Source organism: Perca flavescens, chromosome 9, assembly GCF_004354835.1.
Source record: "Perca flavescens isolate YP-PL-M2 chromosome 9, PFLA_1.0, whole genome shotgun sequence".
Lineage (NCBI taxonomy): Eukaryota > Metazoa > Chordata > Actinopteri > Perciformes > Percidae > Perca > Perca flavescens.
Window position 1 is genome coordinate 29,036,626 of NC_041339.1, and position 26,858 is coordinate 29,063,483.

The 26,858-nt window shown below is 39.4% G+C and overlaps 2 protein-coding genes across 5 annotated transcripts in view; both read right to left on the reverse strand.

Moving 5' to 3' along the window:
• Window positions 1-15,833, reverse strand: part of LOC114561147 (G-protein-signaling modulator 2) — a 24,670-nt gene extending 8,837 nt beyond the window's left edge. Inside the window, exons 1-6 of one of the 4 annotated variants that reach the window (XM_028586918.1) lie at window positions 15,636-15,833; window positions 3,288-3,526; window positions 2,753-2,888; window positions 2,199-2,338; window positions 1,061-1,184; window positions 673-788 (exon numbers count right to left, since the gene is read on the reverse strand). In XM_028586918.1, the coding sequence (XP_028442719.1) occupies window positions 673-788; window positions 1,061-1,184; window positions 2,199-2,338; window positions 2,753-2,888; window positions 3,288-3,526; window positions 15,636-15,776 (896 nt within the window). In that variant the 5' untranslated portion in view covers window positions 15,777-15,833. Of the gene's footprint in view, window positions 1-672; window positions 789-1,060; window positions 1,185-2,198; window positions 2,339-2,752; window positions 2,889-3,287; window positions 3,527-15,515 lie in introns of all 4 variants that reach the window. The other 3 variants (XM_028586917.1, XM_028586919.1, XM_028586920.1) reach the window with 3 other exon arrangements.
• Window positions 15,834-18,021: 2,188 nt separating this feature from the next.
• Window positions 18,022-25,264, reverse strand: si:ch211-262h13.5 (alpha-2-HS-glycoprotein). The gene is made up of 7 exons (XM_028586597.1): window positions 25,031-25,264; window positions 23,827-23,937; window positions 22,302-22,389; window positions 20,980-21,146; window positions 20,386-20,493; window positions 19,809-19,895; window positions 18,022-18,489 (listed from the first exon to the last, which is right to left on the reverse strand). The coding sequence occupies exons 1-7, from the start codon at window positions 25,262-25,264 to the stop codon at window positions 18,022-18,024; spliced, it is 1,263 nt and encodes a 420-aa protein (XP_028442398.1).
• Window positions 25,265-26,858: the final 1,594 nt, after the last annotated feature.

The window sequence follows — 26,858 nt, forward strand, 5'->3', positions numbered from 1 at the left end:
TCTTTCCAGAGGCTGTAACTCTGCTGAACAAAACTTCACCTCCTGTCTAGCACGGTTTACACTATACAATATATTTTTTATTTTTATTTAGTAACCGGCATAATCCTGTGCAATATACATATGTATATCACATGTATGTATGTACATGTAATCTGGAAAACCTGTATTTATCTAACTATACACTGTTACTATACATAATCTCTATCATCTACATAAATGCACAGAATTCTGTACTTTGGTATTTAATGCTTCTTTTGCACTTCTGGTTGGATGTCAACTGCATTTCATTGGCTCGGTACCTGTACTCTGCTAAATGACAATAAAGTTGAATCTAATCTAATAAATGCTGAAAAGGGGAGATATAAAGTGTTGCAAACAAGACTTATTCTCAGCTGATTTGATGAACCAATTTTTACCATGTGTATTTAGATTTTTCCTCATCTAATTGATTTATTGTGATGTATTCTTAAGTGAAATTACATGTTCTTATGTCTGTCACTAAACTTTTACAGTAAAAAGAAGAAAACGTATTTCAGGATAAGGACTGTGCTTAAATGAAAATCATCATCAGCATACTTGTTTTGTTTCCAAGTATGATGATGACATACATAAATATCTGCAAATGACCCATCGCGAGGTGAGAAAGGCCTCAAGTCTCACTTGTTTACTCACTTGTAATGACCAGCCGCCACTTCAAACTGGCTGAGGAATATGTGAGCATTGCCAAGGTTACAGTGGGCCCTCCTCTCAGCAGACTTATCCCCAAACTCTTTAGCGATGAGCAGCCGCTGCCAAACAGGACAAACAGTAGGGTGCACATTACTCAGGTCAGGATTAACCGGGAACATTTTGAGGTAATCAAGACGAACGCAGCTTCCACGATCATGAGGTCAGACAAAACGAAAATGTATGTGGATAAAAACTTTATCTTCTCAACGAATATGTCCAATATCAAATTAAGTTGTCACTTGAAAAAGGTACTTAAAAATACAGAGAAGACAGACAGTTTGAAGCAGGTGATGTGTAGCAGACACTGAAGCTGTACATGTTTACCACCTACCTTTTCGTGTGCAGCTGCTGCAGTGTCAAAGTCACCCAGCAGATAGTAAGTGTTGCCAAGGTTACCATGGGTGCGACCCTGGGCTGCCCGATCACCTAACTCCTTCACCAGGCACAGGTTTGCTCTTTGTGTAAAAAATAAATAAATAAAAAAACACCAAACACATTTACACACATTATGGTACACATACACTTTTAGTTTTCATGTTAAACTAAACAAAAAAACATTTGTGTCAGGAGGATTTGTCAGGACAACACCCAACGAGCCCTCGCAACAAAAATAACCTTTTCCTTTTGTTTCCTCTTTCTCCTACAGAGATTTTACCTACAGACTAAATGACAAGAGGGAGAACAACTTTATCAACACTGCAAAAAAGTAAAAGTTGAGGCAGCCAAGGTGTGCTTAAGAGACTATTTTGTTGCAAATGTTATACAGCATCCGACCAGCTTAGACTAGGTTACATTTTAAATCTACATTTGTGGGTGGCAAATTTACAAAAAATAACCACCTCTGCATCTTACTTGAGGGTACACGGATACAATGTAGAGTAGTGGGCTGATGATAAAATATGAATACGGTACTGAGAATTATGTTGTACATAGTTTATTTAAAAAGAACAGATCTTTATTTGCCATGCTGAGAGCTGGTATGTTACCACTTACGGTTGAAACTGGATGGTATGTATGAAGGAAAGAAGATTTGTTTTTATTGGGAACTGCAAAATACGGTTTAGTAAGATATAAACAAATATTGCTTTTTTTAATGGATGATGCACAAAGACTGAGTTGGCTGTTCACATCTTAAATTAGCCAGTTACTTGAGGAAAGCCTGAGAGACGGGAAACAGCAATTTTTTTCAGTGTATAGTTTATTTGGAATTTGTCCACATAAATATTGGAAAGAACATAGAATTATTTATAATGTAATTTTTGTTTTCTCTTCTTTTGTTCATGTATTTTGTAAAACAGCCGTTTCCTTGTAATCCCATGCGAATTGGGCCAAAAAAAGCTAACAAGGTTATTGTGGGGAACAAACCTGTGAGGTATTGGCAATTTAACAATCAAGTCACTTGTAACATTCCTCAGGGCTTTCAAAATAAATGCAAAACAACAAATATAGGTTTAGTAAAACCAACTCACTCATAGTACTGTGCAGCTTTCCTCAGGGCTATCCGGGCCTCCTCTGGGAACTCTCCTGGCTCGGCTCCAGTCCAGCAGATGCTTTTGCCCTTGGCGTGGTAAACGTTCCCGAAATTATACAGTGCTCGAGCCTGCCCAACCTACAGCACGCACACCAGATTTACACAGACGGAAACCAGAGTGACCAGTGCTGTAATTATATACTTAAAATACACTCACACCAGACCTGCTTTTTTTTGCATGTGGGCTGGCAAACTATTCTAGATATTGGTACGCCAACGCTTCGCAGTTGTCGTGCATACCAAAAAACGTTCTGTGGCTGCAAAGCAAGTCATGTGGTACCACTGAAAACAAATTTGGATCCATTTATTCTAATCAAAGCAAGCCTTCTAGTCAATGACTGAAGTTTAGAATTACAATTAGAAACTTTGAATGGTAAAAAGTCATCCATTATGAGTTTGTTAAGATAAATGGGACTAAAGGGATGCTTCGCCTACAGTATAAACTAAATAACTCTTGGTGTAGTTCTTAAATATCACAAAAATATGACCCACCTTGTCATACATGGCTCTGGTGATTTCCAAATGTCTTTGGCAACAAACCACTGCTTCATCATACCGCCCTAAAAGCTTTAATGTGTTCCCAAGGTTGCCACTGGCCTTTGCCTCACCAAGTTCATCTCCAATTGTTCTGGATTTTAGAGACACACACACACACACACACACACACACACACACACACACACACACACACACACACACACACACACACACACACACACACACACACACACACACACACACACACACACACACACACACACACACACACACACACAGAAAACACAAGATGCAAGAAAATTATTTACAGCTGCAAGCAACAATACATTGGAGTCGAGAGTCTAGAAATGTAATCATGGAGAGGGAGACTGTGATTAAAAAAGTTTTAGCCTTTGTTCAGAATATATTGTTAGAGTTTAATCCTAAATAATTTGCCTTGGACCTGCATCAAACTAGTGTGCACGGTCACCAACCCCAGTTAAAAATCGTCCCAGCAAAAACACAGGTATTTTTCAATGAAACGGTTTACCTAGTAAGTGTGAGGTCATGCCGATGGTACTCTAGGGCTTTGTTGTACTCTTGCAGGTGAAAGTAGGCATTGCCCAACTGGCTGTAGATGGCGCTGAGGATTTGAAGGTCCTCTGTTCCAACCTGGATGGCAGACTCAAAGAAGGACACGCCGGCACGATAGTCACCAGCCTTACAGAGCCGCTCACCTTCCAGAGCCAGGTCCAGACATGATGACTCCATCCTGCAGGGAAGTGGGATCTACGTGAGAAGTGTCCAAAAGTCATGAAATTGTTGAAATAACAATATGGGGAGCTAAATTATATAGGGCAGAAACTAACAGTTGTATTCAGTATTGATACATCTGGCAATAATTATTCCGGTTAATTGATTCATCTTTTAGTTCAGTCCAAGACTCTTCAAATGTCTTATTTCATCTGACCAATTATCGAACCAAATATATTGAGTTTAAAATTATATAGAACAGAGAGAAGGTGAAACTAGAGAATGTTGGGCATTTTTTCATAATTTTTTGCAAAAAAAAAAAAAAAAAAAAAAAAAAAAAAAAAAAAAAATTAAAAATTGATTAAATCAAAAATGATCTTTCTGTGGGTCAACTAATTCAAGGGAGGTGTCCTTCACCAACTGCCACTTTGCTCGTTTGAAAGCCATGATGTCTCTCTCTCATGGGTGGGCCAAATTCTGTGGGCGGGCAAAGCAGAGAAAGGGGAGGTAACCTTGCTCCTTGTGACCTCATAAGGAGAAGATTCCAGATCGGCCCATCTGAGCTTTCATTTTCTCCAAGGCAGAGCAGGATACCCAAGGCTCGGTTTACACCTATGGTCATTTCTAGCCACTGGGGGACCATAGGCAGGCTGGGGGTACGCATATTAATGTTAAAAAACCTCAAAGTGAAATTTTCATGCCATGGGACCTTTAAGTCTATAAAATGTCAGCAAATATAGAAACTTTTTTTTTTCTCTAAAAAGTGACATTCTCAAATTGCTTGATTTGTCCCACCAATAGTCCAAACCACAAAGTCATTCCATTTTAAATAATGTAAAAGAAAGAATGGTAGCACATTTTAAAGTTTGTTTGTAATTTTTGCCTGACAAATTACTGAAAAATTAACACATTTATCAAAACCTTTGTTAATGTATGTTCCAATCAATGAATTAATGATAAACTGACTTCAGAAACAGCAAATGTTAAGCAGAGAGAAGACTAGACCATGTGAAGCCACAGACATGGACTTTAAATCCAAAATAGGACAGAGCATTTCCTGTCTGGCATGAGCCTAAAAACTCCCAAATTAACCTGAAGTGAAAAATATGTGCCTTGCATTTAACCATGAACACGAAGTAAATGCATGTGTATGTGGTAAGGACTATCATTTTATAGTCTCCACACCCTTTCTAAGAAACAAGATCATCCATTTTTGTCAACATCAGACTGCCAGTAATGAAAACACAAAATAAAAAAAACCAAAAGTGAATATGTCATAAGATTGTAAAATAAATCCAGTCATGCATGAGTGCACACAACATCCAGCATTTACTTCATTTATGGGATGTAATGCCAAGATAATATTTCAAAAGCTGAATTTTATTCCTATTCCAGTTGACTGAATCTAACTTTGGACCAAACACTCTACTTCTTTGTATTGATTCAGACCTAGAAAGAGGTAATGTTTACAAACTGAATTCAATTTTTCAATCCTTTCTTCTACAGAAATTAAAGATATATAATTTGGTTTTAAATGCAGATCACATTAAAACAAATTACATTTGCCAGTTTCAATATTCATTTGAATAATCACAAGTTTATCTCTTGTCCAATTAAAACGAGTAGAGGTTAGGCAGCTAGCTTAAAAGAGATGTGGGAGTACTCCCCTTCCATGTTGACTTTTGAGTAGGGTTGGGTATCGTTTGGATTTTTACGATTCCGACGCCGAACCGGTACTTTTAAAAACGATTCAGATTCCTAAACAGATTCTTGAAAAACAGAAAAATGACATCAAAGATGTAATATGTTTACTAGCGATCACGTGCAGTGAATGGTTAATATGCTTTTACGTCCGTTTTGGTGAGCCCAGAGGGAAAATATGGCATTTTAAAAGTAGCCTACATTTACTGTAGCTAGCTAACGGTAGACTGCAGAGTAAGAGTGATATTTTTATGTCCATTTTGGAGCGACCGAGGGAAAATATTTCAGTCGACCCATTAAGTGGAACCGAAATGAGGAACCAAAATTTGAGGAACCAAAATTTGCACTCTAATCCAATTCTTACCGGTTGCGTAGGAACCAGTTCCATAGTGGAACCAGGTTTCGGTACCCAACCCTACTTTTGAGCCCCCAGAGAGACCCAGTATTAGGGCTCCCAGACAGACATCAGGTCCTCACAGTCTGACCCCCCCCCCAATTCATTCATGCTTCGGTTAGGGTTAAGGTCTGCCACTCTAATGAGAAAATCCCAGAAAATTAGACAAATTCTGTTGCATTTGCTGCAGGACTCAGTTATTTATTATCCTGTCTACTTACTGTATTAATGATTGAGAAATGACTGACCAAATGTGGCTTCATATAATTTGCATATTACAAATCAATGTTGTCCTGCCTTAACTTACTGCTTTCTAAACTTAGAAGTTTCCCCATCTCCCTTCACTGGTACTACTTAAACACAGCTTGGTGGCAACATAATCATTTAATCTTGGCTTGACAGCAGGGACCTTCATTCAGAAGTGAGAGTTGATGCAGAAACTTCAGAAACGTATATTAGAAAAGAATGTTTTATAGCTCTACACTATTAAAAATATATTGTTGGGTCTTGGTGCCTAAAGATATTTCTATGATAGTTTACCCAGTCATGAGTATTATTAGAGCTTAAAAAAAAAGAAAATGTCATCTACGTTGACATGGTTCCTGACATCTAACAGAACAATTACCTGAGTCAATGCAAAAATGACATACCAACGTGCAGGCCCACCTACCTGTTACCTCTCCCCATTCTAATGCACTTAAGACAGTTTGACACGACGGACATTTCACGTTTCCCGATCACTCTCTGGAGCAAACACAGCTCTTTCAGTGCAACACCCTTTATCTTCTCTTCCTTCACGTGCATACACATAACGTAGACAGCCACAGTGTCCCAATTTCATAAAAAGAAAAGAAAACATGGCTCCAAAAAGGTCTGCTGCTGTCCCTCAGAGCGCTCTGCTAACCCGTAGTAACAGCAAAACAAAGGACTTAATCCGCTCAGCATTCACATCAACCTTAACGGTCAGGAGTCAAGGGCGATAGACCTTTTGTTTAAAACAACAGATTAACACCAGGTTGTTACCAATGAGAAATGAACCAAGAGAGAATGGTCAGCTAGGTTGCTAAGTTCAGCTGACTGTCGTATTTCTCTACGACTTAGCCATTGGTAACCTGCATCTCTAAGCCACCTGATGGTAAGTGTCACTTCCAATTAGGCCAGATCTCAGTGGTAATTATAGTAGTGAGTTGCTCCAGTGAACCCTGAGGCTATTTACTCAACACTCCAAGAAATAGGCTTACGCATTCAGCAGCAGGCAGCCTGGGTGGGTGAGAATTATTCTATAGACCCGTCAAAAATTATTTACCTGTAGGATAGTATGCATTTTAATAAGATGGACTATTCATTGTTGGATTTCCATTCTCAATTCAATTCTCAATGATTTCTTGGGGCAAATCCCATCAATCCCTCCAAAGCCTTTAGTAACTCAGCTGTAGCCGATCCAGAGAAATCCACTTGTCTGAATTAACTAAGAAGTCTGCACCAATGTGCCCTCTAGGGGGAGAAACTGGAACAAGCCAATTGACAGCTGTCACCTCGGTTGACCAAAAGTCATTCAATCATTACATAATAAGGGTGAATATTGGGAAGAAACCAACCTTTGTGCATGTTTAAATTTAGACTAGTAAAATCCGAAAACTTTCTGAATGCCTTTTCTCTTACAGCAACTCTGAGCACAGAGTCACCTTAAGCGAAGCTGCTCTAGTGCTGTTTGTCCTTGTCGCTTTTAGGTGGGCACCAACATTTTAAAACAAACCCAACATCTTCCTGCTATTTCCTATCTGGAAGATATATTGCTGCTAGTGCTTGAGGCTGGAACTGCAAGTCTCTAGTTATCCGATTGTATTTAGTAACAGGTAACAGGCTAGCCTGCAGCTTATTGACTCGGAGAGTGGAATCCATTTGGAGGAAAATGTGCTGATGGTGCACCAACTTGACAAGGCTTGCATGCAATACCCAACATTACAATGGGGTGATGCAAAGAAAAAAGAAAAGCCTGCAATCAGGTGCATATTCTCACAATTGTTTCAGTCATACCATGAAATATTTACATTGTGGTTAGTAAGGACCTCCTGTAGTCTACTCAGCATCATCACTTAGCCAATAAGGTGTCATGTTACTGCCACAGAAAACACTGTTGCTGGGGCGGCCTCTAGCTCACCCAGTAAGAGTGTGCGCCCCATGTAGGCTGAGGCCTTTGAAGCGGCCCGGGTTCGAATCAGACCTGTGGCCCTTCTCTGCGTGTCATGCCCCATCTATCCCCCAGCTTTCTTGTCTATCCACTGTCACTCTGAAATAAAAAGGGGAAAAAAAAGCCCCAAAAAATTATCTTAAAAAAAACAAACAAAAAAAAACACTGTTGCTGCTATACCCACATCTATGTGGACACACAAATCTGTAAAATTACCTATAGTACAGGCAGGTGTTACATAAATGAAACTTGATACAATAATATTGAATTATATTTGAACATTGAACTGATTATGTTGGATATTACCTTTTGAAATGTACAAAATCATAAAAAAAAAAAAAAAAAAAAAAAACACTAAACCAGCAATAAAGAAGAATAATATTTAGATTTTCTCAATTAATTGATTGGTCAATAAAACATTTAACCAGCATTTACTTAGCTGTAACCACAGAATTGTGACTTTTTTGCTTAAAGAGTTATTTAAACTATTACTTGATAAAGTTTTTCCAATATATATTTTTTTTAAATTGGACTAACTAATTAATTGACTTATTTGTTCAGCACTAGTCTAGTCCATATTAATATAATCAAACTATTTAGGCTATCTGCGTTTATCACAATATATGAAGAGCAAAAAATCCGTAAACTTTCTTCAGATACTAAGCAATGAAAACAGATCATTTTGCAGTCATTTTAAATTTAGAAAGCATAGAAAGATAATATATTTAGGTTAGTGTGACACTAAATATACAGCCTACCTCTGGCGGACATGAAGTAAATGCCCCCTGTCCAGTGCATAGTGCAGAGAAACGCTGCCATACATGACAGTCAGCCTGGTAGTCCTAACTAGAGCCAGAGACTGAACCACATGATGAATCCCTGTCAACTGCCAAGCTGGAGGGGTATTTGAAAGAATCTGTAAAATAACTGACAATGACTTGTCATTGGTAAAGGCTGGTTTCCAGTGGACAACACAAGAATTCCGCCGTCATACCATCTCTGTCTCACCTCTTATCTTGAAACTGGAGCTGGGAAGCAAGAGTAAACACTCACTGACACACATTGTCATGTGTTCGCACCAGCAACATCTTGTTTCATTCATTTAACAAACACAACCAATCAAGTACTTCTGAGCGGATGCAGATGGGAAAGCACTTGAATCCGCAATGCCCTACAGTTTAAATATATTCATTGATGCTTTAGTTGCCAGACATTTTGTAGAAGCTGTCAGTTCTAGAGCAGAAACAATTAGTCACTCAAGCAAAAATTAACTGGCAACAACGCTGATAATTTTATAATTAATAGGCTAATCATTTTAGTAACCTTTTGAGCAAAAATGACATCAAATTCACTGGTTGTAAAATGTGCATATTTGCTAGTTTTCGTCTTAGTCCCCTTTAGTGAAATACTTACTTTAAAATGTAAACTAATAGTCTGGTAAATTCAATTCAACATTTTGACTCTCATAAAACCTCTGACTCATTTGGTAGACCAAATGATCAAGAAATCCATTGACAGCCTAATCAATAATGAAAATAAGCACTTGTTGCAGCCTAGTCTCACATTGCCAGACCTAATCAAAGTCTGCCTGCCCCACTTATCTATTCTGGGATAGAGAAAAGCACTCTGGCTTGTGTGTGTTTTTGTTTAAAACAATCACAACCATCCTTGGCAGTGCCAAGTCCCGGATGCAGCAATGGTGCCACTGTAAAATAGATAGCGGAAGGGGAGGGGCATCTGGCGCATCTCTAATGCTTTATCCCAGCAAGGTACATCCATTGAGCCAGACTTGCAGCAGTGTTTCCTTTAGGATTTGTTTTTTTAGTTGTGTGGGCAGGTCTGTCCGAACAACATCATGTACTTCTTTACAAATTAAATAAATGTCAGACAGACTGACTGTTGAATGTGATGTGCATTCTTATTAGAAAACAATTAGTTTTTAGAAAAGTCTCATGATATAATGTATTCAGCGTTTCCTCTATGTTGATTGGCAAGTGGCGGTCCGCCACGGTTATATTTCTCCCGCCATGGTATCAGAAATGTACAAAAAGCCGTCTATCAGCAGTGATTGTTAGACAGCATGTCTGAGAATAGCGCCGACACGCGCTTCACAACGCAAGTGGACACACGTGCCAATCGGAGAAAAGGGAGAAAGAAAAAAAGAGACAGGCTGTCCGGAGGACCCGGTTGAGATGGCACGTGTGCATCCTTGAGAACTGTAAGTCGTATAACTTATGTTGTCAGTTCATTTACAGCTGTATTAGTCTATAGTTCTTGCACATTTTTAGTTTCACCTTCACCTGCTAGCTAAATAGCACGTGGCTGTTGATTTGATATAATAGCGATTGCTCAACGCCCTTGCTCACATTTGTATTTTAGGTGCATTATTTACATGCTGAAGTAGTTACACTGCATTAAGATACTGGAAGTGCCAGAATTCCATAACTAATAGAACTGCCATGAGCGGTAATTTTGACCGCCAGATTCCAAACTCTATAATCTCTTATGATAAATAGCCAATTACGATATTAATGCATGTATTGTCTTAGGATATCTTTAGAACAACGTAATAACACAGACATGTACATTTTAATTATACTTTTGAGTAGTAGCCTAATACGTGTTTCAATAATTCATATCACGGCATAGTAAACTGATTATTTCATACCTTCATATCCCAAAAAATATTGGGGGAAATCCATTCAACATAATTCACAGCCAAATAACAATTCAAAAGTATGTTATTTGAACATTTATAACCAAACCTAACCTGGTACCGCCTCCGTTTTGGTGTCTGCTGTGGTGCGCAGCGCTGCTCGGACCGTGCGCCGCTGCCCTTTTTTTACTCCATAAACTCCGCTCTCAGCTACTCTGCCAGTTGCTGCATGAACTTCCTCTGGGACATTTTACAGCTGGTGCACTCCTTGGAGAGGATGTGTGCAATGATTCCGGCCAGTTGTAGGATAAAGTTATATGAACACGTAGACAGCTACCGGCCATCTACGTGTACCGCGCCTTTCACAGAGTGAGCGCCCGGTGCTTTTCTTCTGATTCAGAACCGAGTCCATTCACGCCGTAGCCTACGTTACCGACTCTGGCTTTGCCTTCGGCCTATCGGTGATGCCCACACTTGTTACTCGAGACCGCTTTACATTTCTCTGACAGAGACTAGGATTATTACTAAGCAACCAAGATGCATCGTCAACCACGCAAAAGATTAAAAACAAAACCGCGAAAATCTGAGCGGTCAATAGGACCGTGTATGGCCAAAATAGGTAAAAGTGATTGTATTTTCTTTTCGCTCTTGGCATTCTCTTAATGTGCTTCAAGAGGTAGTCACCTGAAATGGTTTTCCAACAGTCTTGAAGGAGTTCCCAGAGATGCTTAGCACTTGTTGGTCCTTTTGCCTTCACTCTGCGGTCCAGCTCACCCCAAACCATCTTGATTGGGTTCAGGTCCGGTGACTGTGGAGGCCAGGTCATCTGGCGCAGCACTCCATCACTCTCCTTCTTGGTCAAATAGCCCTTACACAGCCTGGAGGTGTGTTTGGGGTCATTGTCCTGTTAAATAAATTATGGTCCAACTAAACGCAAACCGGATGGGATGGCATGTCGCTGCAGGATGCTGTGGTAGCCATGCTGGTTCAGTAGGCCTTCAATTTTGAATAAATCCCCAACAGTGTCACCAGCAAAGCACCCCCACACCATCACAGCTCCTCCTCCATGCTTCACGGTGGGAACCAGGCATGTAGAATCCATCCGTTCACCTTTTCTGCGTCACACAAAGACACGGCGTTTGGAACCAAAGATCTCAAATTTGGACTCGTCAGACCAAATCACAGATTTCCACTGGTCTAATGTCCATTCCTTGTGTTTCTTGGCCCAAACAAATCTCTTCCACTTGTTGCCTCTCCTTAGCAGTGGTTTCCTAGCAGCTACTTGACCATGAAGGCCTGATTCGCGCAGTCTCCTCTTAACAGTTGTTCTAGAGATGTGTCTGCTGCTAGAACTCTGTGTGGCATTCATCTGGTCTCTAATCTGAGCTGCTGTTAACTTGCGATTTCTGAGGCTGGTGACTCGGATGAACTTATCCTCAGCAGCAGAGGTGACTCTTGGTCTTCCTTTCCTGGGGCGGTCCTCATGTGAGCCAGTTTCGTTGTAACGCTTGATGGTTTTTGCAACTGCACTTCGGGACACGTTCAAAGTTTTTGCAATTTTCCGGGCTGACTGACCTTCATTTGTTAAAGTAATGATGGCCACTCGTTTCTCTTTACTTAGCTGATTGGTTCTTTCCATAATTTGAATTCTAACAGTTGTCCAATAGGGCTGTCGGCTGTGTATCAACCTGACTTCTGTTTGATGGTCCCAACCCCATTAATAAGGGTAACAATTCCACTAATTAACCCTGACAAGGCACACCTGTGAAGTGAAAACCATTTCAGGTGACTACCTCATGAAGCTCATTGAGAGAACACCAAGGGTTTGCAGCGCTATCAAAACAGCAAAGGGTGGCTACATTGAGGAATCTAAAATATAAGACATGTTTTCAGTTATTTCACACTTTTTTGTTAAGTACATAATTCCATATGTGGTCATTCATAGTTTTGATGCCTTCAGTGAGAATCTACAATGTAAATAGTCATGAAAATAAAGAAACACATTGAATGAGAAGGTGTGTCCAAACTTTTGGCCTGTACTGTATACATTTCAAAACGGTCAAAATGACCGTCCTGGCCGTTCTAGTGTTAAGGAACAGGCCACAGGAGGACCATCTAGCAGCATGTATGCTACTCAGCATTAATGGGCCACCTCTTTCTGAATTCCCCTATAACCGAGCCTTGGAGTTATTTTTCCAAAAGCCAAGAAAAATCAAATGCACACAGCAAGGCTGCTAACTTTGCCACTGAGGCAAAGATACAATTAGTTTCATTATGGTTTCATACTATACTTTGGGTTTTGGTTTCACTTTGAAGAATTTCTTGTAAAATTCATTTTGTAGACTTACAGTTCCTCAAAAATACAGTTCAATCAAAACTGAAAATATGCCTCATTGTGTGTGAATAGAGTTGAATAAATATATCTGTGTTGCAGCGAAGTGTCAGTTCCGTTTAATACGTAAAACATTTGGCAGCGGGGCGTGGGGTGTTCGACAGATCTGCCCCCACTGCTAAAAAAAAAAAATCCTAAAGGAGACACTGTATATTGTCTCTAGAAGTGAGTTATTCAACTTTTGTTTTTGTTCAAGTTCGGAAAAGAAAATCGCAATACTCATACTATCGACTTGCAATGCTTCTAGAATCGCAATGAATGAAAAACCCAATACAAATCGAAACCCATGTATCTTGACAGAATTGAATCGGGACAAAAGCATATCGTCCCAGCCCTACCGGGGGAATGTGGAATGTTTTAATCTAATTCAGGTAATTTAAAAAAAAAATTACATTATTTGGCAGTGGATATATTGTAAAGTGTAAATTACATATTTTTTGTCAATAATGTTGTCATGCTTGTATGACAAAAACTCGTGAAGCTATCTAAATACATGACGCATATCCTAATCCCCAATTCTGCTGAGCTCCGCTGGCCAGAGGGTTAACTTGATATGTGGCTATTTTGTTGTATTAGTATTACATTTAAATAGGCTCATGATCAGCAACAATACTTGGGTAACACCAGCTTGTCAAGGATTTGTCCTATTTGTGCAAAACTCCCACGAGCATGTCACAACAGAAACTTCAACAGACCACAGACATTTCATCCACTCTTCACACCTCCCATTTTGGTGATCATGTGCTCAGTTAGAGCTCTTTGTTTAGATCTTTCTGCACATACCATTGCATTGAGCTGTGATGGACTTGTCTGCCTCCCTATTGGCCTGAATGAGCCCATTATCCTGTGACCTCATTCACTGACTGAAGTGTTTTCACCCAAAGATCTCCAGCTGACTGCATGATTTTATGTTGATTGCATTATCCAAAGACAGTGTAAGCAACTGCGCAAAAATCCCAAGGGTGCAGCAGTTTTGGATGCAGCGACCACAATGTCTGGCAACAATCACACCATGTTCAAAGTCACTTTAGCTCTTTGTAATATTTGTCAAACAGTAACTTCCCTTTGTGACCTGTCTGCATGTTTTACATTATTTTTTTCCAGTTGTGTTTGAATCGTGGGTTGTAGCTATCAAAGTAAAAAAAAAGAAAAGCAGCATAAGATATCCAAAAATAGGACCTTTCTAATCCCCCATTAAATGCACAGTAAAAAGCTGCAGATTGCACTGAATAATATTTTTAAACAAATGGAATATCAACAACATGGGGACAAACTTTGCAGTTACATATGCACAGTTCATCATCACTGCTTCTCACCATGTACAATGTACAATAGCTCAATCAATATCAACAATCACTGAAGTCCAAATTCACCAGGAACTGAGACGTATGGCCATGTTAAACAAAACAGCAACAGAAAGTACCAAATACTTGCCCTTTCACTTTTAATTTTATCGAGCCTATACACATCTTAATTTGTGTAAATGTAATGTTAAAATCATCTGTTTACTTTAACTATCCCTAGAGTAGATCTCTGAATTGCTGGAAGGATCGATGTGTAAATGAAGTGAGAGCAATTAGTTGCCATTTACAATTTCTACAGAGCTCCATTAACGTCGCAATGACAGAACCACGACAGCAGTGTGTGTGTGCTAGCCATTAAAGTTCAAAATCCTAAAGGAAGCCGTTTTTTCCCCCACCACACAGAGTTGGCACAGAATCAATGTGCAGAGTGTTCTTTAGTTCTTTGAATCTTTAGTTTCTTTACCAACACCTGCAACGAATAGAAATGCTGTTACTTGACTTTCTTTTTTACTTTAGTTCTTAGTAGAAGAATGATTATGTGTACGAAAAGTACTGCAAATATGAAACCGTATAAATGAGCTCTTTGCTCTGAGTAACAGTCATTTAGTCACATATGCTAGAGATAAACCATAACCACTTCAATATGTAATACAGCCAACTAATCCCCGTCCAATTAAGGGATGCTCTCTAAAGTGAAAACCATATTTTATTTTGAAGAATGAGTCATTTAGAAGAAACCATCATTAGAGACTCAACCTTAACCCTTCGTGGTAAAAGAGGTCAGGCAAAGTTAAATGATAAACAGAGCTGCAACACCATCACAGTAGGCTACTCCGCAATCCCAGCCATTCTAGATTAGTTAAGTGTGCTTCGTGAAGAAGTGAAATGAGAATTAATAATACAAAGTGTAAACGTGTAGAAAAGATACTGGAAAGAGAGCATATTTAACATTAATAACTGCAATTAATTACCATTGTTGTGTCCTAAAAGTAGTCATATCCTGTTGTTGTAAAGGAAAATAGGAAAGCGGTTAGTCAAACTACGTATAGCCTAGTGGAGTCTCATGATGACAAGCATCATGATGATGACTGTTTAGGAAAAAACATACTAGACTGGTAATGAGTCAGTTTACTATGAACATGCCATCACATGCTCGCTGTCTGACTAAACGGCAGACAACATTAATGAAGCGAAGAGACGTTGTCTAGTAAGTATAAAATAAATACGGAGTCCAAACGGAGTACGAAAATAGCTAAATAAACCAACGTTGTACGCGTTTGGCAGTTAGATAACGTTAACGTTACTGGTAATTTGGGTAATGTACCACGACAACAAGACAAAAAAAAACAACTGTTCAGGTAATGGTAACTGTAATCCTTTCACCTACCTCAAACTGAAGTACGCGAATACACCACAAACATGGTATCAGCTTCAGAAAATAGTTCCAGCGACTTAAAAACTTCTTAACAAATATTTCGCCTAGTTGTTTAGCTAATAAACTACTCACTCGTCCATATGGGAGGAAGATGACGCTGCTGTCTCGGGAAGCAAAAGTTGAAGAAGCCACTCCTCGCCCTCGCGCTGAAAATCTGCCTCCAATTAGGATTCCATGGCTGCTGCCTTCATGTGCCATCGGAATGGTTGACATTGCAACTTAAACGCAAACGATCCACCAATCAGATCTGTAAAATAAAGTCTTTAAAGTGACGTTAAGAGGGCGGGGGCAATGTAAAGGTCCTCACTGATGGATTAAAGTCATTTTTATACTGCAAAATGCGGCCATAGATTCAATTAATTCAGCCGCAATTAGACTCGATAGCTAGATTTGAAGGTCTCTCCCGCCCCCTGTCGGACAAAATGGCTCTGTGCTACTCAGTTAGCTAAACTAAAATATAACAATAACTCCTAAAAACACAACTGGGCTTGCTATTTAAATATAGGCTATTTAGAAAGGGGTTTGTAAATTCTGAAGTTGGAGTTGGATAATTCCGAGAAACATATGAAAGCAGCCTGAGGTTTAACAGTGAAGTTGTAAATACATTTTATGAGGGATCTGTTATAGCCTGGGCTATGTCAAACTACACATCTGTTGAAGAAGATAAGATGATACAATCAAAAGCTCAATAACAGCTAGTGGACCATGTGGTGGTATTGTTTTTGTCAACTGATGTTTCCAAGGTCAAGAATGAGCTTTCAGTGTCAACGTTTCTTAAATGTGTTTATTAAATGCCTTTTACACCCCTCAATTCACCCCAGTGTAGCACATTTCAAGATGCCTCACCTCACATTGACCAGCCACACATGCTCCCTTAACTTTACCAAAAATCATCATGTTCCAAATAAAATATAAATGTTATCTCATGATGGATCTGCTATGTCTGTCAGTTCTAAAAGAGTAAAAAAAACAACAAGCATATGCAAACAAATGTAGTGACCAGTTGAAATTCTGCGATAAATTGCACAAAAAAAGGAATTGCTGTCAATTCAACAGTTACTTTGAATGAACACATACACATGTTAACCCTCAATGTAATTTGTCAGTCTGAGGGGAGCATGGTCCCACCAGGGCAGGGTCTAAGTGTGGTATGCGAATGGATGTCAGGGCAGCAGAACAGCTGTGTCACAGCCTCTCACTTTGTTTCAGGATGGTTATTTAAGACTTTTTTTCAGTCATCTTTCAAACCACCTGTCAATAACTTTGTACTCTGCTTTCCCAAAGGGAGTTTCCACTGTCCTTTAAATGAAGACAGACTGCTGCTTCTTGACCTGTGGGCTTTACTCTATCTTGGCAATGTTTCATCTCATGGTGTATAGGTCTGTGTATTTGTCATTGCTGTTGACTGCACATTGCTTGAATTACTTCTTATATGGAGGGCAAGTTTCTGGAAAAAAAGGAGGGATGCATTGTTTATTGAAGAGCAGATGAAGTGACACTCCAGCACATCGGGATGACTTATCACATCTCCATTGCTTCTTTCGTCTATGTCATTCTTCTCTTTCTAAAAGCTCGAGTTTCTGTGTCGACAAAGGCCCCCTTTGGGTTTTTCTCACTGAATGTGTTTTTTTTTTGTCAAATATGTTTGTGCTTCCTCACAGAACTTTGTATTTTTCTCTCAGTGTTTTCTTAAAACATTTTAGTGCAAGTGCAAGTTCAAAGAAAAAGAAAAATAATTTCATCCATTATCAGGGCATAGTAGTGAAATGTGTTACAAGGGAATTCCGTCCACTGGTTGTAAGAAATCACTGCCGCTAAATATTTTAGTGGTGCAACTAAAGTAAATTAATTGATTAATTGTTTAGACTACAAAACATCCAAACAATGCCCATCACAATTTCCAAGAACCTAAAGCAATGTGTTTAAATGTCCTGTTTTGAAAAGCCAAAATCCAAATATACGTTTAATTTAGAAAGATATAAAACACATGGAAAGCAAAACAACTCTCACAGCCGTAAACCCAATTAGCAGATGTTATTTTCTTCTTTCTAAAATAGTTACAGATAAATTTTCTTTCAATCAACGAATCGATAAACCGACTAATCGTTTCTGCTCTTATATTCAGCTCCAAAATCTAAATTCCTTTGCTTTATACCACCAAAATAGATACTGTAAGTATTAGACTGCTAGTAAGTAAAGTATATAAATTCATCAAGCAGTTGACAGGGGATTCAAGATTTATTTAAAATTGTTAAAATATTTGAAGCCATTTTCAAATACATATATGGTTTTAGCTTTGCTGCTTTGGGAGCAGTATTAGCAGCAGAGAGGTAATTTCAGGGCCAGTGAGAAGAGATAGCATTCCTCTCATTATCATAAAATAAGGCTATTACAAGCCTCCAGTGACAGGGAGCGGAGCAGTTTATCGGTCCACCCCCTCACCGGCAGCACCGGTTAGTTAAACTGTGGTGTAGCGAGCAGGACCAGGACAGGAGCGGAAAGGAGAAGACCCACTGGGGAAATCAGACAGGAAGGTTGGGTTGTGAGAGGGTGAGGTCTCCGCCAGGGCCTGCCGTCTCTTGCGGTCACGCCTCTTGTAGTGGAAGTCAATGGGTGGTCGTAGTGCCACGGGGCCTCCTATCTCTTCAGAGGATGAAGCAGAAGGACCAGCACCTGGGGGTCGCTGTTGCTGGTTTACTACATCTTCAGCAGACTCACTGGAAGATGAGCTGAGGGGAATAAAAGGGTTTACCACAACGGGGGGGTCAAACGGCAGTGGTTGAACAGCAGGGGGCAGTGTGGTGTCAGAGGGAACGGGCAGCAGATCATTTCCTGGGTCACCGAACAGAGTGGGGGAGGTTGGGATCGCATGGTCTTGGGGGAGTTTGTGACCCTGAGTCTGCACGGGTCTGAAGATGTCCAGATCCTGCAGCCAAAGAGACACAATAACACACACATTTTATTTAACTAGCTCACTCTCGCTGGCTGCTAAAAGAGTCTCAGTCATGCAATATAACATTACACACCACAGCTCTGAAAAGGAGTTCGAAGACGACATAATTATAGCAGACAACCGTGCAATTTGACATATCACACATGCGTTTAAACACACTCGAGCACAACATACATTTAAAGACACAACACACAAGATATGACAAAATAATTATATGGCCAGTGGCATTCATTCAGAAAGTTGAGTTATCATTTTTAAGGTTGCTTTAGTAAAATCAGAAAAAGAACACAGCATAAAGCATTCATTAAATCTTGGCCAGTCAGTGGGTTATTACATTCCCAAATGCAGTTCCACAGTGTGATGTGACTGGCAGTTAATTTTACATTTTGCTAAAGTTTTTGCAATTTACATCTTTTAATACACTAGGATGTTCTGTTATTTTTTGAGGGGTATATGCGTTGTTCTGATATTAGTGTTAAACCTCTCTGCTGTTTTTTTTTCTTCTCCTGTATTTACTGTACTGTCATCATAGATAATCAAAATAATTGTAATTGGGATCTTTGGGTCAGATTTGACATGTAGGACAAAGTATTCCCTTAAATCTAATGAGATTTCAAGAAAGAACATGAAAGCTCTGAAAACTATAGCAATATGTTAGCAGCAAGTAGACTTTTTGCATTCTCTTCCTTTCATTTTAATTTTGGACATTGATTATGGCTATTTTTTGTAACTTTATCTGTGGTCTCACTTAAAGCTATAGTACGTAGTTTCTGTCTCCCCCATGAGGAATTCTAAGTAATGACAACAAAACTGTCAGCACATCCACATGATACAAGCCTTCCCACACCACCCCACCCCTCCCACCCACTCAGTTGCTTGTAACCAAGGAGGACACAGAAGATTAAAAAAACATGATGGACTTTTCAGAAGAAGTCTTCTTCACTCGATCTGCGCACAAAAGTCACCGGTCGACACCATTTTCTGAACACAGCCATACTGAGAAATACAGAGAGAGTTGTATGGAGCTGATAGTCTTAATTAGCGTTGTAGCAACTCATTCAGCAATGGCTTGAATATAACGGACGTTCATTAATATAAAAAAGTTACGCACTAAAGCTTTAAGAAATTACCGTTGCCACTTTTAATTAATTAACTAAGGGATAAGTTGTATAACATATTATTGACTGCTATGCAACACAACACCAAGGCAAATTCCTTGTATGTGAAAACCTACTTGGCAAAACACCTGATTTGGATTGTTATGGTAAATATTTCTTAAAAGCTCCTCGTACCTCTGCTTTGAACATCTCACAGGACACCCGGACATCAGGATGGAGGCTTAAGTCTCCGTGCACAGATCCTGAACAGAAACCTGCAGTCTGAGAGGAGAAGATGAGAAGTTTTATTAATTTTTTATCAGACACTGGGTCACAGCTAGAAAAAAAATGAAAAAAAGGAGGAGAGGACCCGCCAGGCTTCTTTAATAAAATAATCAATCACTGCAGCCATTTAGTGGCGTCAGTTTTAAAACTAAAGAATGAATCTGTCATGTCATCAAGTAATAGTACTTCTAGAAGCTCCTTCAGTAATAGTAAACAGTATGCTGCCTGGCTGATTGATGTTTATTTTAGTTTTCTGAACAACATTAATTAGCGCCATAAGAGTGTCAGACTGTCAGCAGAAATGAATGAAGCACACCTTCATTCAATGTATCCAAATCAAGATTGGAATGATATGCTCCAGTTCTTGTGTGGAATGTCTAGTATCAGAGTGTTACACTAATTTAGCCTGTTACTTGTCTAATTTGGTATGTTTATTGTGTCGAGATAATGTCTTGTTTTGAGTCTGTTGACTCTCCTTGTTGAGCACCTCTGTGTCAGACTTGACTGTCAGTCGCCGGCAGGTGCCTCTTTCTGCCACTCCCTCTGGACACTGTTGGACGGTGTACTCCACAAAGCTGGCTTTCACTGGCACAACCTGAAATAGGAAAAATAAAATACTAAGAATTGGGCAAATAGAACAAATAAACATACAAACACACAGACAGATACAGAGAGGCGGCATGGTAGCTGTAATGTAATAGCTATCATCTTGGTTTTAGAGCACAAAAACAAGTTAGCTAAGGTGAATTAATTATTCTGAGCTTTTGTCCCCAAGCGAACCACTCAATTTCTCATTTTCTCCCCAAACAAAAGCCTGGCCAGACAGTACGGTCTAAAGTGCCTTCAGTAATTCTTTGCAACCTTGCCAGAGCTTGTGTATCATTATGGTATTTGTGGAGCAGTAAAGGTACTCATCTGGCACACACAGTGCACACTGTGCCGTCTGCTCACATACAGCCAGAGTCTTTTCTTGAGCGTCATTTCCCAATAAACGTAACATTCAACACATTGTTGTGCAATGACATGAACCCCTGAGCTTTGTTTGTCCAATCAGAGTTAATAACTGTATATCCAGTCGTACCTGCGCTGCAGCTCTGGTGATCTTCTTTACTCCGAGCTCTGCACCCAGTGTGGACTGTCTCTTATAGGATGCCAAAGTGGCCTGGGCAGCGTTCACAGCCTGTGGACTATCTACAGGGAGCAGGAGAGGGCAGGTTGGACAGGTCTGCTGGAGCTTCTCTGGGGGATCTATACAGGAACCAGACAGAGATAATATAGATGAATGGTTACATTTGCACTGAAATTAAAACTAACAGTGAATCAGTGACTTCTTTTAAATCACTTCTTAAAACACATTTTTATAGACTTGCTTTTATGTGATGCAGTCTTTTTATCCTTTTATCCTTTTGCCTTTTCTCTGTTCATCGCCACTTACTGACTGCCCTCCTATAACTTGCTATTTCCACTTATATTCGATCTACTTGTGCATTTTCTTTTCTTTTTTTTCTGTCCTTTAGAGCTGAAGTGCTGTGTATATTCATGTTTTGTTTATGCTTTTGTTTCTTCTGTTAAAGCACTTTGTAAGCTGTTGTTTTTAAAGATGCTATACAAAAAAATAAAAAAACAAGTTATTGTACGCAGAATATGTTGGGCAGAAATGTATGGGCATGTAATAAAAGCAGTAATTATAAGTATTAAGTAAACAAAAACATGTTTTGGAAAATCTCTTGTTAATGATTTAATAAAGCCCCAATGTACCAATAGTACACTCACACAAGCGTTACGTCATTGGTTGTAAACGGAAGAACATCTTACAGCTTTAAGATTCCTTAAATATATATACAATATTTGCAGTTTGAGCAGAGGTCTAAACAGGCAAAATAACTTAAACAACTGTGTTCAGGGGCTTTAAGTGATCTAGAAAATAAACACAGAATTTCAGTTTGAGATTAGGGTGAAACTAATAGACATTTGTCATGGCCAATATTTGAATTTGTCATACAGAGAAATGCACAGGTGTAACTAATTATAATAATTATGGCTCAAATCCATTTAGGTGTGCCAGAAAGCCATTATTAATGTTATTAGTTACACCTGTTTGTGACAAATTGAAATTTCTACAGAGAGAAATGTCTAGATTTTTTTTCTTTCTGAGGAACCTTGTATACTGAGCGATATTCCTACATTTTACTTGTTGAGAAATTCTAACCAGCACCAGTGGTTGAATGATCAGTACAATGCAATGCAGATGAAAATTCTTTAAGCTACAAAACCATTCAATATGTCACAATATGGTAAAATCACAATTTTTGGGTATCAAATCTCCCTATGATATTGTATTGTAGCATTGTCCTTGATATGTTAAAGCACCTTGTACTGAATCTAATGACATGTTAATGTTACCTGGGACAAGAGTGCAGTCGTAGCTATACAGGTAGGAGTATCTCTCTGGTGTGTGGAGAATGGTGGTGTTACAGTTGCCAGAGATTTGCTGAAAGGAACAAATACAAAGAAACTCCAGTTATAACAATCAAAGCCACTTTAGTGGCAACATATGTTATAACTAACAAACTGACTTTAAATGTCTTGTACTTCTATCTTTGCGAGGACCAAAGTTTTAGACCTTAAAATTGAGGACATTTTGGCCGTTCTTCCCTAGAATAAGGTTCAAGGATTTAAAATCAGAACAAGGTTTAGGCCAGCGTGAGAGCAAAACTGGCCTAAACTGTTCACCAACTAAGAACAGCCATGCACTCTGGGCCACAGCAAAACTGTAAGGGAGCCAAATATTTTGTTTTGAGTAATCAGACATTGGGTGTTGTTTCTTGTGTGTGCATTGGGTGTCGCTCTGCTATTACCTGGGGCAAGGCTATAACGGTAGGATCCAAACTGTTGTCGGCAGGTGTTTGGCCCGGAAGGGCAAAGGGTTTTTGACTGCTGTGACGCTGTGGTGCATTGCCACTAAACCTTTGTTTGAAATGCTGTCTTACAGTTACACATACATGGATGGTACTTGGATTTACTGCTGAAAACTGAAAGAATATGGACATTTTCATGCTTTCGGTCCTTTTTTCATGAGTCGTGAAGGGGGGGTAACTTGACAAGAAATTCTGTACACCAATTAGACGGTTACGTTTATTGTAACCGACACGTACTGATGACAGTCAATCACAACAAAGCGCAAACAACAAATCTTTATTGCTGTTTTCATTCTTTAGTGGTTGCACACTAATGTAATTGCTGCTATTTCTCAAGTCTTTTGTAGTTCAGTGGTTCCCAAACTAGGGTCTGGGGACCACAGTAAGGCCTTAAGAGGCAGAGTTTAATTTCATTATCAGTTCTCCAGAGTGAGAGTCAGCACATTGTGACATATGAATTAGGGGTGCTTTCTGATTAGAAGTTTGACTGTGCACACTGTTTGTCATTTGAATATGGACATTTTCATGCTTCACGGTAAAAAACTAAAACGTATTGTTATTCGGCAACACAACAAAAGCCTGCAGATTCTTAAACGCTACACAACAAGGTAACATCAGGGTAGCGATTAGCCAGGTCACTCCTCCAAACCACATCAGTAGCTAACAGTGTTAGACTGACCTCCTTGAATAACAACATTATGGAAAATATAGAAATTTGCTAGTATCAAACAAAAACAACGGCCAATGGGATAGGCTAAAATGACGTCAAAAGATTTCAGTAATAAGTAAGATTTCAAGTAGCCATGACACTTCAGAAATTCAAGATAAAGGTGATATTGATAAAGGTGATAAACCTTTTTGCAGTATAGGGAATGCATTAAGCCAGCGAGAGTCCTCACAAGTATAGTACAAACATAAAGTACAAACGTGTGTGTGTGTGTGTGTGTGTGTGTGTGTGTGTGTGTGTGTGTGTGTGTGTGTGTGTGTGTTTGTGTGTGTGTGTGTCCTACTGTTTCCATGAATGGTCTGACATCACATTGTCTCCATGGTTTTGGGCTGCCTATGTGACACTTGGTCTCCAGGACATCCAGGTCCAGGTAATACACATTGCCTGCTGGGCCCTGACATGCACATTGCAAACACAAGTAATAAGAGAGAGGATATACAAATAATGCTGTGTGCTCAGACATTCCAACAGTACTGTTGTATGCAGCAGTATTTTTGTTTATGTAATAAATAGAAGCATTAGACACATTTGAGGCTCAGATTTCTGAGAGCTATTCGGTCAGGTACCTTCATTTATTCAGTAACATCTTGAGGAAGCCTTTAGGAGGTGCTTTATGTAATACCCAATAACACTTTGGGCAATATCAATTTTAGAGGTAGCACTGAAAACAAATCTCAACAATTTGACCAGGCGTAATGGAAGCCTTTTCAGATCGTGAAGTTGAACTGAGCCTCTTAAAACCTGATACTTTCCACAGCCAGGCTACGATAGCCTTCAGCAGACAGTATGGAGTTCATGAAGCCTGTTGTGTAAGATTTATCCCAGCAGTCCTGGACTCATATGACCTGGACTTTTATTAACAGTCACTTCGGTCCTTTTTTCACGAGTCGTGAAGGGGGGGTAACTTGACATGAAATTTTGTACACCAATTTGACGGTTACGTTTATTATAACCGACACGTACTGATGACAGTCATTCACAACAAAGTGCAAACAACAAATCTTTATTGCTGTTTTCATTCTTTAGTGGTTGCACACTAATGTAATTGCTGCTATTTCTCACGTCTTTAGTAATGTAGTTCAGTGGTTCCCAAACTAGGGTCTGGGGACCACAGTAAGGCCTTAAGAGGCAGAGTTTAATTTCATTATCAGTTCTCCAGCGTGAGAGTCAGCACATTGTGACATATGAATTAGGGGTGCTTTCTGATTAGAAGTTTGACTGTGCACACTGTTTGTCATTCGTCTCAACAAAACACAAATCTGCTCAAATGAGATCCCACTGACATGAAGATTGGCCACGGCTGGTTAAATCTATCAGCATGTCACTTCCTTTTTTCACATGGATGTTTTGATATTGCAGCAACAACAGAAGGCAAACTAACCTGTCGTCCCCACTCCCCTTGTTAAACATGAACAAATCACCCACTGACAGAATATTACAACAACCCCAGGCACCTTCTCCCACTGGGCATTTGTCTCTGTACTGACCTGAGCGTGCAGGTGGACATTTGCAATGCGGTTGAGAGCAAACTTGTAGCCATCGGGGCGATCCTCATTGATGTAAGTTACAGCCAGACGAGATAGCTTCGCCACTGCTTTGTCATTACAGGGGATGGGAGAAAGTTCAATAGGCGAAAGTGCAAAACCCTCGGCGTACACACACAGAGTGTGAATGGACAACAGGGATAATAGCCGTAATAATGTGCAGATGGATTCAGCCATGGTGGCAGAGATTCCAGGAGCTAAAATACAGAGCTGGTTTAACGTTTGTTCTCTTGTGTTTGCGTTCAGCCTCTGCAGTGACTTTTGGAATCAAAACAGCACAGCGATGTTGAAATGATGCCAAGGACAAAGTTTATTTGATGTCAGAGAGCTAATACTCATGAATGAGTGTCCCAGTGTTTGATTTAACCGAAGGTACTTTCTTTCCTGTAAGACAAATAGAGTGGATGACGCAAGTTTCATTCATAATATAGGCCTACATAAGTTTATGTGCATGCACAAAATATGATTTAAGGCAATTTTATTCTCAGTGCAGGGGGGGTGTTCTGTTTAATCCTGATCAAAAGATGCATGTATTGTATTTAAAAGGAGCAAATGTAATGCAATAGTCCCCATTTACATTATAATGTGTACAGTACATTGAGTCACATTTTGTGGCTGTCATATGAGCATCTCACCATTAGGGGTCACTGTGAGTCTGGTGTGCTGTACTGGTGTGAAATCTGGTAAAACTGTTGGCCCACCAGTCAGAACTGGGTTAATAATTCACTGATATCCAGTTAATTGCTATCAACATTAGACTTGCTACTGTATTAGAACCTTGTAACTCCGATATTTGTGTTTTCTGTCTTGATTTTCCCCCCCAAAAAATCAAGATTCAGATTGACGCTTAATCTGACTAAATTGACTTTACTATGCACTGTATGGGCAATGGTAATTATTCCAGCTGAATAATTTACGAAACATTTTTTTAATACATTTCATACAAATAGGATGTACAGTATTTAAATTTTTTTTTTATTTCAAAGGATAAAACTCAACTGTGTGTTATGGGTGGGGTTCACACTTTTGAAGCACTCAGATTGGTTCCATTGTTCACGACAAGATCGCTTAATGTCTGTGACTGCAGTCGAGTACAAAGTAGGACACACACACACACACTCTATATCTCTATCTGCCTAACACATATTTGATTCATCAAAGTTTTTACACAGATTTTTTTAAGTGTGAAACAAAATGCATGAATGATTCAAAAACCTTGTCTGTGGACGCTTAAAGGAAAAATAAAAACATAATTTTTTTTAATCAGTATCAGCAGTGTTAGTCCACCACTTTGATCCAGACTGAAATATCTCAACATCTACCAGATGGATTGTTGCTACAGATATTAATTATCCCTGCAGGATAAATGTAAGTGACTTTGGTGATCCCCTTATCTAATCTTGAGCCCCACCATCAGGTCAAAGTTTTCACTTCAGTGAAATATCTCAGCATCTATCAAAGCTATTAGATGGATTGGCACACAATTTTGAACACACAGGTTCCCAGGCGATGCTTTCTAATGACTGCTCCCCTGACTTATAGTGTGAAATGTGAGTGAAATGTCTAGACTAACTATTGGATGGATTGCCATGAAAAGGCATGAGGACATGAGTGCGTTGGTACACACACACTCATTTCCTCAAAAGGCTGAATTGTAAAAAACTTTCATAGAACACCATCTTTAGGTCAACATTTCAGTTTACCAAATACTTTGGGTTATGACCAAATACCTGCAAAACTAATGATATCCCCATCAGTCTCAGCTGTACTT

Coding starts and splice junctions, on each gene's coding strand:
- si:ch211-262h13.5 (XM_028586597.1), bottom strand. CDS start 25,264: ATGGCTGAATCCATCTGCACATTATTACGGCTATTATCCCTGTTGTCC. Junction 22,390..23,826: donor TCAGACCATTCATGGAAACA/GTAGGACACACA, acceptor TGTTCCTTTCAG/CAAATCTCTGGCAACTGTAA. Junction 21,147..22,301: donor CGACTGCACTCTTGTCCCAG/GTAACATTAACA, acceptor GTTCCTGTATAG/ATCCCCCAGAGAAGCTCCAG.